At 43.2% G+C, this 16,155-nt stretch overlaps 1 protein-coding gene across 2 annotated transcripts in view; it reads left to right on the top strand.

Moving 5' to 3' along the window:
* minpp1b (multiple inositol-polyphosphate phosphatase 1b) overlaps positions 1 to 16,155 on the top strand; it is a 105,589-nt gene that overhangs the window by 18,247 nt on the left and 71,187 nt on the right. For both annotated transcript variants that reach the window (XM_069900652.1, XM_069900653.1), the window contains exon 2: positions 11,075 to 11,172. In XM_069900652.1, the coding sequence (XP_069756753.1) occupies positions 11,075 to 11,172 (98 nt within the window). The remainder of the gene's footprint in view (positions 1 to 11,074; positions 11,173 to 16,155) is intronic.

Below are 16,155 nucleotides of genomic sequence, written 5' to 3'. Positions count from 1 at the left end.
CTTAAAAAAAAACTCTCCGCCTCTCGGTTCTGTGAATCAAGTTGTGACCTCTTGTCTGAAACTCTCTCACTGTGGGAAACAACCTTTCCACATCTACTCTGTCCATGCCTTTCAACATTTAAAATATTTCAATGAGATCTCTCCATTCTCCTAAATTCCAATAAGTTCAAGCCAAGAGCTGTCAAACATCCCTCATATGATAACACTTTCATTCCTGGAATAATCCTTGTGAACTTCCTCTGAACACTCTTTAACAATAACACATCCATTCTTAAATGAGGAGCCCAAAATTGGCCACAATATTCCAAGAGGGGTCTCACCAGTGCTTTAAAATGCCTCAACATCACATCCCTGCTCTTGTATTCTATTCCTCTTGAAATGAATGGCAACATTCCATTTGCCTTCTTCACCACTGACTCAACGGGCAAATTTATTTCAGGGTATCCTGCATGAGGACTCCCATGACCCTTTGCATCTGGGAATTTTCAATATTCTCCCCATTTTGAAGTCTACCCATTTATTTCTTCTACCAAAGTGCATAATAATATCCTTTCTAATATTTTATTTTATTTGCCACTTCTCTGTTCATTCTCCTAATCAGTCTAAGTCCTTCTGCAGCCTCCCTACTTCATCAATGCTATCTGCTCTTCCACTATATTCGTATCATCTGCAAATTTAGCCTTTCATTCCATAATCTAAATTATTGATATACAGCATAAAAAGAAGTGGCCCCAATACTGATTCCTGTGGAGCACCACGAAGAACTGGCAACCAACCAGAATATGATCCCTGTATTCTGATTCTCTGCTCCCTGCCAAGCATGCAATACTTTGCCCACTCTAGTGTGTTTCCTGTTGTACTATGGGCACTTATCCTGTTAAGTAGCCTCTTGTAGCACCTCGTCAAAGGCCCTCTGAAAATCCAAATACCCAACATCCACTGCCTCTCCCTTATCTCACCTGCTTGACACTTCTTCAAAGAATTTCAATAGGTTTGTCAAGCAAAATGTTACCTCAAGGAAACCATGCTGGCTCTGACCTATCTTTTCATGTGCCTCCAAGTACTCTATAACCCCATCCTTGACAATCAACACTATTATCTTCCCAACCACCGATAACAGGCGAACAAGTCTATAATTTCCTTTCTGCTGCCTCCCTCCCTTCTTGAATAGTGAAGTAACATTTGTGATTTTTTCAGTCCTTTGAAATCATGCCAGAATCTATTGATTTCTGAAAGATCATTGTCAAAATTTCCACAATCTGTACAGCCACTTCTTTCCAAACCCAAGGGTTCAATCCATCATGAACAGGAGACTTATTTACCCTTAGACCATTTAGTTTTCTAAGCACCTTCTCTTTTCTAATAGTAACTGCACTCATTTTCCTTCCCTGATACCCTTGGGCATCAGGCCAATGTCTTCAACACTGAAATTGATGCAAATTACTCATTCAGCTCTTCTGCTATTTCCTTGACTCCCATTATGATTTCTCCAGCCTTATTTTCTTCTGGTTCTACATCTACTCCTACCTTGAATCAACCGGAAACTCAAACAAATGGCAAAAAAATCGAGGAGATAGATAAATAGAATTTCAAATAAATAAGACTGGACAGATGGACTCTGCAGGGGAGCACTGAGACTTTGCTAGACATGCACAGGATTGCCCCGCTGAACTAGCAAAGACCCTCAATATGCATGCATTCTTTTCACTGTCGTCACTTGTATGGAGGAGGTGAGCTGGGTTATCACCGTGAGAAAGGTGTGCCGAAGGCCTGACTGGGACATTTGGGTGAGTTGGGTGTTAGCACAAGGAAGGTGGTAGAGTCCACACTCAGGCTTAACTGGGACACTTGAGCTTGAGCCAGCAGTATGGGGTTAAGTCATGTAGGGGAAACATCTGAACAGCAAAGATGCTTACATCAGGATTTACAGTTCGGGATTTAGCACCATCCCCTCAAAACTGATCAGCAAACTCCAAGACCTGTGAGATAATACCCCTTCTGTGTAATTGGATCATATATTTCCTCATCTCCAGACCACAATCAGTGAAGATTGGAGATCATGGAAGAGAAGTTCTTACCATCAGTACCGGAGCACCGCAGGGCTGTATTCTTAGTCCCCTGCTCTACTCACTTTACATCTATGACTTTGTAGCTCAGTATGACAATAATGTCATCTACAAATTTGCCAATGATGCCACGGTAGTGGGTTGTATGAAAGATGAGTCAGCCTACAGGAGGGAGATTGAAAACCTGGCTGAATGGTGCACCAACAACCTTGCACTCAATGTCACCAAAATTAAGGAGCTGATTGTTGACTTCAGGAAAGGAAAGCCAGAGGTGTACAATCCAGTGATCATTGAGGGAATCAGAGATGGAGAGGGTTCTTGTGACTTACTATCTTGAAGGGTCTTTCCTGGACCCAACACACCAATGGCATCATGAAAAAATCATTTCAGCACCTCTACTTCCTTGGGAGTTTGTGGAGGTTTGATATGACATCAGAAATCCTGGCAAATTTCAACAGATGTGTGGTGGAAAATAGGCTGACCAGCTGCATCACTTTCTGATATGGGAACACCAATACCCCTGAGCGTAAATCCCTCAGAAAGGTAATAGATGCAGCCCAGGATGTTATAGGCAAAAACCCTCCGCACTATTGAGTACATCTACAGGGAACATTGCCATTGGAGGACAGTAGCACCCCTCACCACCCAGCACATGCTCTACTCTTGCTGTTGCCATCAGGAAAGAGGTAGAGGTGCCAGGTTCAGGAACAGCTGCTACCACTTCACCATCAGACTCCAACAACAACACTCAATCAGGGACTCATTTAAGGATTCTTACTTGTGTACCTTAATGACTTTTCTTTGCTCTGCCTATATTGCATAGTCAGTTTGTTTACATTCATTATCTGTTTACAGTACTTTTGACTGTTTACATGTTCACGCTTTTGCAGTTTACTTTTTGCATGACCAATTAGTGGTAATTCTACCATGCCTGCAAGAAAGGAGATTCTCTGGGTTGTATGTGATGTCATGGATGTACTCTGACTTTGCTGGCAAAGGATGGATTTTAGACCTGGTGTGTAAGATTACCCCAATTTTAAGGCGCCATTTTTAGGTTGTGAGGATCATCCTATATACTGAAATATGTGGGAGGTAAATAATACATATTTAAAATTGGCAGGGGTTAATTATGACAAAAGCACAATTGGGGTAGTGACTAGCTCAGCACTTACAGATCCACAATTGGGGTAGTGACTAGCTCAACACTGTTACAGAGCCACAATTGGGGTAGTGACTAGCTCAACACTGTTACAGAGCAACAATTGGGGTAGTGACTAGCTCAACACTGTTACAGAGCAACAATTGGGGTAGTGACTAGCTCAACACTTACAGAGCTACAATTGGGGTAGTGACTAGCTCAACACTGTTACAGAGCCACAATTGGGGTAGTGACTAGCTCAACACTGTTACAGAGCCACAATTGGGGTAGTGACTAGCTCAACACTGTTACAGAGCCACAATTGGGATAGTGACTAGCTCAACACTGTTACAGAGCCACAATTGGGGTAGTGACTAGCTCAACACTGTTACAGAGCCACAATTGGGGTAGTGACTAGCTCAGCACTGTTACAGAGCCACAATTGGGGTAGTGACTAGCTCAACACTGTTACAGAGCCACAATTGGGGTAGTGACTAGCTCAACACTGTTACAGAGCCACAATTGGGGTAGTGACTAGCTCAACACTGTTACAGAGCCACAATTGGGGTAGTGTCTAGCTCAACACTGTTACAGAGACACAATTGGGGTAGTGACTAGCTCACCACTGTTATAGAGCCACAATTGGGGTAGTGACTAGCTCAGCACTGTTACAGAGCCACAATTGGGGTAGTGACTAGCTCAACACTGTTACAGAGCCACAATTGGGGTAGTGACAAGCTCAACACTGTTACAGAGCCAGAGCCACAATTGGGGTAGTGACTAGCTCAACACTGTTACAGAGCCACAATTGGGATAGTGACTAGCTCAACACTGTTACAGAGCCACAATTGGGGTAGTGACTAGCTCAACACTGTTACAGAGCCACAATTGGGGTAGTGACTAGCTCAGCACTGTTACAGAGCCACAATTGGGGTAGTGACTAGCTCAACACTGTTACAGAGCCACAATTGGGGTAGTGACTAGCTCAACACTGTTACAGAGCCACAATTGGGGTAGTGACTAGCTCAACACTGTTACAGAGCCACAATTGGGGTAGTGTCTAGCTCAACACTGTTACAGAGACACAATTGGGGTAGTGACTAGCTCACCACTGTTATAGAGCCACAATTGGGGTAGTGACTAGCTCAGCACTGTTACAGAGCCACAATTGGGGTAGTGACTAGCTCAACACTGTTACAGAGCCACAATTGGGGTAGTGACTAGCTCAACACTGTTACAGAGCCAGAGCCACAATTGGGGTAGTGACTATCTCAACACTGTTACAGAGCCACAATTGGGGTAGTGACTAGCTCAACACTGTTACAGAGCCACAATTGGGGTAGTGACAAGCTCAACACTGTTACAGATCCACAATTGGGGTAGTGACTAGCTCAACACTGTTACAGAGCAACAATTGGGGTAGTGACTAGCTCAACACTTACAGAGCTACAATTGGGGTAGTGACTAGCTCAACACTGTTACAGATCCACAATTGGGGTAGTGACTAGCTCAACACTGTTACAGAGCAACAATTGGGGTAGTGACTATCTCAACACTTACAGAGCTACAATTGGGGTAGTGACTAGCTCAACACTTACAGAGCTACAATTGGGGTAGTGACTAGCTCAACACTGTTACAGATCCACAATTGGGGTAGTGACTAGCTCAACACTGTTACAGAGCCACAATTGGGGTAGTGACTATCTCAACACTGTTACAGAGCCACAATTGGGGTAGTGACTATCTCAACACTGTTACAGAGCCACAATTGGGGTAGTGACTATCTCAACACTGTTACAGATCCACAATTGGGGTAGTGACTATCTCAACACTGTTACAGAGCCACAATTGGGGTAGTGACTATCTCAACACTGTTACAGAGCAACAATTGGGGTAGTGACTAGCTCAACACTTACAGAGCTACAATTGGGGTAGTGACTAGCTCAACACTGTTACAGAGCCACAATTGGGGTAGTGACTAGCTCAACACTGTTACAGAGCCACAATTGGGGTAGTGACTAGCTCAACACTGTTACAGAGCCACAATTGGGGTAGTGACTAGCTCAACACTGTTACAGAGCCACAATTGGGGTAGTGACTATCTCAACACTGTTACAGAGCCACAATTGGGGTAGTGACTATCTCAACACTTACAGAGCTACAATTGGGGTAGTGACTAGCTCAACACTTACAGAGCTACAATTGGGGTAGTGACTAGCTCAACACTGTTACAGATCCACAATTGGGGTAGTGACTAGCTCAACACTGTTACAGAGCCACAATTGGGGTAGTGACTATCTCAACACTGTTACAGAGCCACAATTGGGGTAGTGACTATCTCAACACTGTTACAGAGCCACAATTGGGGTAGTGACTATCTCAACACTGTTACAGATCCACAATTGGGGTAGTGACTATCTCAACACTGTTACAGAGCCACAATTGGGGTAGTGACTATCTCAACACTGTTACAGAGCCACAATTGGGGTAGTGACTAGCTCAACACTGTTACAGAGCAACAATTGGGGTAGTGACTAGCTCAACACTTACAGAGCTACAATTGGGGTAGTGACTAGCTCAACACTGTTACAGAGCCACAATTGGGGTAGTGACTAGCTCAACACTGTTACAGAGCCACAATTGGGGTAGTGACTAGCTCAACACTGTTACAGAGCCACAATTGGGGTAGTGACTAGCTCAACACTGTTACAGAGCCACAATTGGGGTAGTGACTAGCTCAACACTGTTACAGAGCCACAATTGGGGTAGTGACTAGCTCAACACTTACAGAGCTACAATTGGGGTAGTGATTAGCTCAACACTGTTACAGATCCACAATTGGGGTAGTGACTAGCTCAACACTGTTACAGAGCAACAATTGGGGTAGTGACTAGCTCAACACTGTTACAGAGCCACAATTGGGGTAGTGACTATCTCAACACTGTTACAGAGCAACAATTGGGGTAGTGACTAGCTCAACACTGTTACAGAGCCACAATTGGGGTAGTGACTAGCTCAACACTGTTACAGAGCCACAATTGGGGTAGTGACTAGCTCAACACTGTTACAGAGCCACAATTGGGGTAGTGACTAGCTCAACACTGTTACAGAGCCACAATTGGGGTAGTGACTAGCTCAACACTGTTACAGAGCCACAATTGGGGTAGTGACTAGCTCAGCACTGTTACAGAGCCACAATTGGGGTAGTGACTAGCTCAACACTGTTACAGAGCCACAATTGGGGTAGTGACTAGCTCAACACTGTTACAGAGCCACAATTGGGGTAGTGACTAGCTCAACACTGTTAGAGCCACAATTGGGGTAGTGTCTAGCTCAACACTGTTACAGAGCCACAATTGGGGTAGTGACTCGCTCACCACTGTTATAGAGCCACAATTGGGGTAGTGACTAGCTCAGCACTGTTACAGAGCCACAATTGGGGTAGTGACTAGCTCAACACTGTTACAGAGCCACAATTGGGGTAGTGACTAGCTCAACACTGTTACAGAGCCAGAGCCACAATTGGGGTAGTGACTATCTCAACACTGTTACAGAGCCACAATTGGGGTAGTGACTAGCTCAACACTGTTACAGAGCCACAATTGGGGTAGTTACTAGCTCAACACTGTTACAGATCCACAATTGGGGTAGTGACTAGCTCAACACTGTTACAGAGCAACAATTGGGGTAGTGACTAGCTCAACACTTACAGAGCTACAATTGGGGTAGTGACTAGCTCAACACTGCTACAGAGCCACAATTGGGGTAGTGACTAGCTCAACACTGTTACAGAGCCACAATTGGGGTAGTGACTAGCTCAACACTGTTACAGAGCCACAATTGGGGTAGTGACTAGCTCAACACTGTTACAGAGCCACAATTGGGATAGTGACTAGCTCAACACTGTTACAGAGCCACAATTGGGGTGGTGACTAGCTCAGCACTGTTACAGAGCCACAATTGGGGTAGTGACTAGCTCAACACTGTTACAGAGCCACAATTGGGGTAGTGACTAGCTCAACACTGTTACAGAGCCACAATTGGGGTAGTGACTAGCTCAACACTGTTACAGAGCCACAATTGGGGTAGTGACTATCTCAACACTGTTACAGAGCCACAATTGGGGTAGTGACTATCTCAACACTGTTACAGAGCCACATTTGGGGTAGTGACTAGCTCAACACTGTTACAGAGCCACATTTGGGGTAGTGACCAACTCAACACTGTTACAGAGCCACATTTGGGGTAGTGACTAACTCAACACTGTTACAGAGCCACATTTGGGGTAGTGACTAGCTCAACTTTGTTACAGAGCCACATTTGGGGTAGTCACTAGCTCAACACTGTTACAGAGCCACAATTGGGGTAGTGACTATCTCAATACTTTTAGAGCCACAATTGGGGTAGTGACTAGCTCAACACTGTTACAGAGCCACAATTGGGGTAGTGTCTAGCTCAACACTGTTACAGAGCCACAATTGGGGTAGTGACTAGCTCACCACTGTTATAGAGCCACAATTGGGGTAGTGACTAGCTCAGCACTGTTACAGAGCCACAATTGGGGTAGTGACTAGCTCAACACTGTTACAGAGCCACAATTGGGGTAGTGACTAGCTCAACACTGTTACAGAGCCAGAGCCACAATTGGGGTAGTGACTATCTCAACACTGTTACAGAGCCACAATTGGGGTAGTGACTAGCTCAACACTGTTACAGAGCCACAATTGGGGTAGTGACTAGCTCAACATTGTTACAGAGCCACAATTGGGGTAGTGACTATCTCAACACTGTTACAGAGCCACAATTGGGGTAGTGACTATCTCAACACTGTTACAGAGCCACATTTGGGGTAGTGACTAGCTCAACACTGTTACAGAGCCACATTTGGGGTAGTGACCAACTCAACGCTGTTACAGAGCCACATTTGGGGTAGTGACTAACTCAACACTGTTACAGAGCCACATTTGGGGTAGTGACTAGCTCAACTTTGTTACAGAGCCACATTTGGGGTAGTGACTATCTCAACACTGTTACAGAGCCACATTTCGGGTAGTGACTAGCTCAACACTGTTACAGAGCCACATTTGGGGTAGTGACTATCTCAACACTGTTACAGAGCCACATTTCGGGTAGTGACTAGCTCAACACTGTTACAGAGCCACAATTTGGGTAGTGACTATCTCAACACTGTTACAGAGCCACATTTGGGGTAGTGACTAGCTCAACACTGTTACAGAGCCACATTTGGGGTAGTGACCAACTCAACGCTGTTACAGAGCCACATTTGGGGTAGTGACTAACTCAACACTGTTACAGAGCCACATTTGGGGTCGTCACTAGCTCAACACTGTTACAGAGCCACAATTGGGGTCGTGACTAGCTCAACACTGTTACAGAGCAACAATTGGGGTAGTGACTAGCTCAACACTTACAGAGCTACAATTGGGGTAGTGACTAGCTCAACACTGCTACAGAGCCACAATTGGGGTAGTGACTAGCTCAACACTGTTACAGAGCCACAATTGGGGTAGTGACTAGCTCAACACTGTTACAGAGCCACAATTGGGGTAGTGACTAGCTCAACACTGTTACAGAGCCACAATTGGGGTAGTGACTAGCTCAGCACTGTTACAGAGCCACAATTGGGGTAGTGACTAGCTCAACACTGTTACAGAGCCACAATTGGGGTAGTGACTAGCTCAACACTGTTACAGAGCCACAATTGGGGTAGTGTCTAGCTCAACACTGTTACAGAGCCACAATTGGGGTAGTGACTAGCTCACCACTGTTATAGAGCCACAATTGGGGTAGTGACTAGCTCAGCACTGTTACAGAGCCACAATTGGGGTAGTGACTAGCTCAACACTGTTACAGAGCCACAATTGGGGTAGTGACGAGCTCAACACTGTTACATAGCCAGAGCCACAATTGGGGTAGTGACTATCTCAACACTGTTACAGAGCCACAATTGGGGTAGTGACTATCTCAACACTGTTACAGAGCCACATTTGGGGTAGTGACTAGCTCAACACTGTTACAGAGCCACATTTGGGGTAGTGACCAACTCAACGCTGTTACAGAGCCACATTTGGGGTAGTGACTAACTCAACACTGTTACAGAGCCACATTTGGGGTAGTGACTAGCTTAACTTTGTTACAGAGCCACATTTGGGGTAGTCACTAGCTCAACACTGTTACAGAGCCACAATTGGGGTAGTGACTAGCTCAACACTGTTACAGAGCCACAATTGGGGTAGTGTCTAGCTCAACACTGTTACAGAGCCACAATTGGGGTAGTGACTAGCTCACCACTGTTATAGAGCCACAATTGGGGTAGTGACTAGCTCAGCACTGTTACAGAGCCACAATTGGGGTAGTGACTAGCTCAACACTGTTACAGAGCCACAATTGGGGTAGTGACTAGCTCAACACTGTTACAGAGCCAGAGCCACAATTGGGGTAGTGACTATCTCAACACTGTTACAGAGCCACAATTGGGGTAGTGACTAGCTCAACATTGTTACAGAGCCACAATTGGGGTAGTGACTAGCTCAACACTGTTACAGAGCCACAATTGGGGTAGTGACTAGCTCAACATTGTTACAGAGCCACAATTGGGGTAGTGACTAGCTCAACACTGTTACAGAGCCACAATTGGGGTAGTGACTAGCTCAACACTGTTACAGAGCCACAATTGGGGTAGTGACTAGCTCAACACTTTTAGATCCACAATTGGGGTAGTGACTATCTCAACACTGTTACAGATCCACAATTGGGGTAGTGACTAGCTCAACACTGTTACAGAGCCAGAGCCACAATTGGGGTAGTGACTATCTCAACACTGTTACAGAGCCACAATTGGGGTAGTGACCAGCTCAACATTGTTACAGAGCCACAATTGGGGTAGTGACTATCTCAACACTGTTACAGAGCCACAATTGGGTTAGTGACTATCTCAACACTGTTACAGAGCCACAATTGGGGTAGTGACTATCTCAACACTGTTACAGAGCCACAATTGGTGTAGTGACTATCTCAACACTGTTACAGAGCCACAATTGGAGTTTGAATTTAAATTTTGTAAGTCACAGGATCTACCTGATTAAAGTGAACTTAATGTAATTAAAGAGTAAAATACTGATTTTTTTTTTCAAATTACTTTATATTTTGCACTGTCTTTTTTCTTTTAAACTGTGTGTTCTTAATGATAGTTTATTAGTTAGGCATTGTAACAGTATGTGTCAGTCAAAATTTGTATATCCAACATCTGTAATCCTTGTAGGTGCCGGATAATGGGGATTCCACTCTATGTGCTAGCCTATTTTCATACTTCATCTTTTCCCTCCCTATGTTTTTAAGTTGCCTTCTGCAAGTTTTAAAAACTTCCCAATCCTCTATCTTCCCACTAATTTTTGCTTTCTTGTTTTGCCTTTACATTGACTTTGACTTCCTTTGTTAGCCACAGTTGTGATATTTTTCCATTCAAATATTTCCTTATTTTTGCTCTGTATCCTGCACCTTATTTCTCACAGAAACTCCATCCATTGCTGCTCTGCGGTCCTCCCTACCAGAGCCTTTTCCAATCCGCTTTTTCTTCTTCCTCTCTCATGGCCTGTAATTTCTTTTACGCCACTGAAATACCAACATCTCTGACTTCAGTTTCTCCTTGTTAAATCTCAAATTGAACTCAAATCATATTGTGATCACCGACTCCTGAGGTTCCTTTACCCTCACACCTGGTGTATTATACAAAACATCCCTTTGCACACACATTCTGCCCTTGAATCAACAGAAAACATGGCAATGTAATAATCTAATCAGCAAACTTGGATGGTTATGTTCTTATTTTGTTTTAAATTTTGTTTTTCAGATATGGTGGAAACAACATTTTATCTTTGCATTTATGAGTTCACCCTCAAAGGAGTAGTTTCTCCCTGGTGCGACCTTTTCGATAAGGAAGATGTGGAGGTAAAAGTAATGGAAAAAATGGAATCTTGATAATTAATGTCAGTTAACTACATTGACTGGTTGCCTCAGGCTGTGTTGAACTTCATTAGAACATTGGCCAGGAAAAAACAGATATTGTAGGTCAGCAACTCGTCACAGATACATTCTGCTTATGAACTCAACATTGAGATTAGCAATGTCAAAATAATGCATGATCTGTGCATGATGCGTTTCTAATTCAGTTTTCCAGCATTCAGTCTTTTTTTTAACGTTGTAGAATGATTCTTCTTCTTCCACTTACACAACTTTTGTTTTCTCCCCCCAATACCACACTCTTGCACTGTGTGCTGTCATCACTTTATCATTAATTCTAACATCTTCCAGACTCTCATTTACGGCACTCCTCTTCCCAGCTTCCACTCTTACCTCCAGCCAGCATCATTACACCAGTGGGGATTGTTAGAACGATGGTATAACAGTCATTCCTCCAGCATCATTACACCAGTGGGGATTGTTAGAACGATGGTATGACAGTCATTCCTCCAGCATCATTACATCAGTGGGGATTGTTAGAACGATGGTATAACAGTCATTCCTCCAGCCAGCATCATTACACCAGTGGGGATTGTTAGAACGATGGTATAACAGTCATTCCTGCAGCCAACATCATTACACCAGTGGGGATTGTTAGAATGATGGTATAACAGTCATAACTCCAGCCAGCATCATTACACTAGTACAGATTGTTAGAACGATAGTATAACAGTCATTCCTCCAGCCAGCATCATTACACTAGTGCAGATTGTTAGAACGATAGTATAACAGTCATTCTTCCAGCAAACATCATTACACCAGTGGGGATTGTTAGAACGATGGTATAACAGTCATTCTTCCAGCAAACATCATTACACCAGTGGGGATTGTTAGAACGATGGTATAACAGTCATTCCTCCAACAAGCATTATTACACCAGTGGGGATTGTTAGAACGATGGTATAACAGTCATTCCTCCAGCTAGCATCATTACACCAGTGGGGATTGTTAGAACGATGGTATAACAGTCATTCCTCCAGCCAGCATCATTACACCAGTGCAGATTGTAGAACGATGCTATAACAGTCATTCCTCCAGCATCATTACACCAGTAGGGATTGTTAGAATGATGGTATAACAGTCATTCCTCCAACAAGCATTATTACACCAGTGGGGATTGTTAGAACGATGGTATAACAGTCATTCCTCCAACAAGCATTATTACACCAATGTGGATTGTTAGAACGATGGTATAACAGTCATTCCTCCAGCCAGCATCATTACACCAGTGGCGATTGTTAGAATGATGGTATAACAGTCATTCCTCCAGCCAGCATCATTATACCAGTGGGGATTGTTAGAACGATGGTATAACAGTCATTACTCCAACAAGCATTATTACACCAGGGGGGATTGTTAGAACGATGGTATAACAGTCATTCTTCCAACAAGCATTATTACACCAGTGGGGATTGTTAGAACGATGGTATAACAGTCATTCCTCCAACAAGCATTATCACACCAGTGCGGATTGTTAGAACGATGGCATAACAGTCATTCCTCCAGCCAGCATCATTACACCAGAGGGGATTGTTAGAACGATGGTATAACAGTCATTCCTCCAGCCAGCATCATTAAACCAGTGCGGATTGTTAGAACGATGGTATAACAGTCATTCTTCCTACAAGCATTATTACACCAGTGTGGATTGTTAGAACGATGGTATAACAGTCATTCTTCCAACAAGCATTATTAAACCAGTGTGGATTGTTAGAACTATGGTATATCAGTCATTCCTCCAACAAGCATTATTACACCAGTGTGGATTGTTAGAACGATGGTATAACAGTCATTCTTCCAACAAGCATTATTACACCAGTGTGGATTGTTAGAACGATGGTATAACAGTCATTCTTCCAACAAGCATTATTACACCAGTGCGGATTGTTAGAACTATAGTATATCAGTCATTCCTCCAACAAGCATTATTACACCAGTGTGGATTGTTAGAACGATTGTATAACAGTCATTCTTCCAACAAGCATTATTATACCAGTGGGGATTGTTAGAACGATGGTATAACAGTAATTCTTCCAGCAAGCATCATTACACCAGTGCGGATTGTTAAAACGATGGTATAACAGTCATTCCTCCAGCCAGCATCATTACACCAGTGGGGATTGTTAGAATGATGATATAACAGTCATTCCTGCAGCCAGTATCATTACACCAGTGGGGATTGTTAGAACGATGGTATAACAGTCATTCCTGCAGCATCATTATACCAGTGCGGATTGTTAGAATGATGTTATAACAGTCATTCCTCCAGCCAGCATTATTACACCAGTGGGGATTGTTAGAACGATGGTATAACAGTCATTCCTCCAACAAGCATTATTACACCAGTGCGGATTGTTAGAACGATGGTATAACAGTCATTCCTCCAGCCAGCATCATTACATCAGTGGCGATTGATAGAACGATGGTATAACAGTCATTTCTCCAACAAGCATTATTACACCGGTGGGGATTGTTAGAACGATGGTATAACAGTCATTCCTCCAACAAGCATTATTACACCAGTGCGCATTGTTAGAACGATGGTATAACAGTCATTCCTCCAGCCAGCATCATTACACCAGTGGGGATTGTTAGAACGATGGTATAACAGTCATTCCTCCAGCCAGGATCATTACACCAGTGGCGATTGATAGAACGATGGTATAACAGTCATTTCTCCAACAAGCATTATTACACCAGTGTGGATTGTTAGAACGATGGTATAACAGTCATTCTTCCAACAAGCATTATTACACCAGTGTGGATTGTTAGAACTATGGTATATCGGTCATTCCTCCAACAAGCATTATTACACCAGTGTGGATTGTTAGAATGATGGTATAACAGTCATTCCTCCAGCCAGCATCATTACACCAGTGCAGATTGTAAGAACGATAGTATAACAGTCATTCCTCCAACAAGCATTATTACACCAGTGGGGATTGTTAGAACGATGGTATAACAGTCATTCCTCCAGCATCATTACAACAGTGGGGATTGTTAGAACGATGGTATAACAGTCATTCCTCCAACAAGCATTATACACCAGTGGGGATTGTTAGAACGATGGTATAACAGTCATTCCTCCAACAAGCATTATCACACCAGTGCGGATTGTTAGAACGATGGTATAACAGTCATTCCTCCAGCCAGCATCATTACACCAGTGGGGATTGATAGAACGATGGTATAACAGTCATTTCATCAACAAGCATTATTACACCAGTGCGGCTTGTTAGAACGATGGTATAACAGTCATTCCTCCAGCCAGCATCATTACACCAGTGGGGATTGATAGAACGATGGTATAACAGTCATTCCTCCAGACAGCATAATTACACCAGTGCGGATTGTTAGAACGATGGCATAACAGTCATTCCTCCAGCCAGCATCATTACACCAGAGGGGATTGTTAGAACGATGGTATAACAGTCATTCCTCCAGCCAGCATCATTAAACCAGTGCGGATTGTTAGAACGATGGTATAACAGTCATTCTTCCTACAAGCATTATTACACCAGTGTGGATTGTTAGAACGATGGTATAACAGTCATTCTTCCAACAAGCATTATTAAACCAGTGTGGATTGTTAGAACTATGGTATATCAGTCATTCCTCCAACAAGCATTATTACACCAGTGTGGATTGTTAGAACGATGGTATAACAGTCATTCTTCCAACAAGCATTATTACACCAGTGTGGATTGCTAGAACGATGGTATAACAGTCATTCTTCCAACAAGCATTATTACACCAGTGCGGATTGTTAGAACTATAGTATATCAGTCATTCCTCCAACAAGCATTATTACACCAGTGTGGATTGTTAGAACGATGGTATAACAGTCATTCTTCCAACAAGCATTATTACACCAGTGCGGATTGTTAAAACGATGGTATAACAGTCATTCCTCCAGCCAGCATCATTACACCAGTGGGGATTGTTAGAATGATGATATAACAGTCATTCCTGCAGCCAGTATCATTACACCAGTGGGGATTGTTAGAACGATGGTATAACAGTCATTCCTGCAGCATTATTATACCAGTGCGGATTGTTAGAATGATGTTATAACAGTCATTCCTCCATCCAGCATCATTACACCAGTGGGGATTGTTAGAACGATGGTATAACAGTCATTCCTCCAACAAGCATTATTACACCAGTGCGGATTGTTAGAACGATGGTATAACAGTCATTCCTCCAGCCAGCATCATTACATCAGTGGCGATTGATAGAACGATGGTATAATAGTCATTTCTCCAACAAGCATTATTATACCGGTGGGGATTGTTAGAACGATGGTATAACAGTCATTCCTCCAACAAGCATTATTACACCAGTGCGCATTGTTAGAACGATGGTATAACAGTCATTCCTCCAGCCAGCATCATTACACCAGTGGGGATTGTTAGAACGATGGTATAACAGTCATTCCTCCAGCCAGGATCATTACACCAGTGGCGATTGATAGAACGATGGTATAACAGTCATTTCTCCAACAAGCATTATTACACCAGTGTGGATTGTTAGAACGATGGTATAACAGTCATTCCTCCAACAAGCATTATTACACCAGTGTGGATTGTTAGAACGATGGTATAACAGTCATTCTTCCAACAAGCATTATTACACCAGTGTGGATTGTTAGAACTATGGTATATTGGTCATTCCTCCAACAAGCATTATTACACCAGTGTGGATTGTTAGAACGATGGTATAACAGTCATTCCTCCAGCCAGCATCATTACACCAGTGCAGATTGTAAGAACGATAGTATAACAGTCATTCCTCCAACAAGCATTATTACACCAGTGGGGATTGTTAGAACGATGGTATAACAGTCATTCCTCCAGCATCATTACAACAGTGGGGATTGTTAGAACGATGGTATAACAGTCATTCCTCCAA

Source organism: Narcine bancroftii, chromosome 10 (assembly GCF_036971445.1).
Source record: "Narcine bancroftii isolate sNarBan1 chromosome 10, sNarBan1.hap1, whole genome shotgun sequence".
NCBI lineage: Eukaryota > Metazoa > Chordata > Chondrichthyes > Torpediniformes > Narcinidae > Narcine > Narcine bancroftii.
This window is presented reverse-complemented; position numbering and strand designations above follow the sequence as displayed.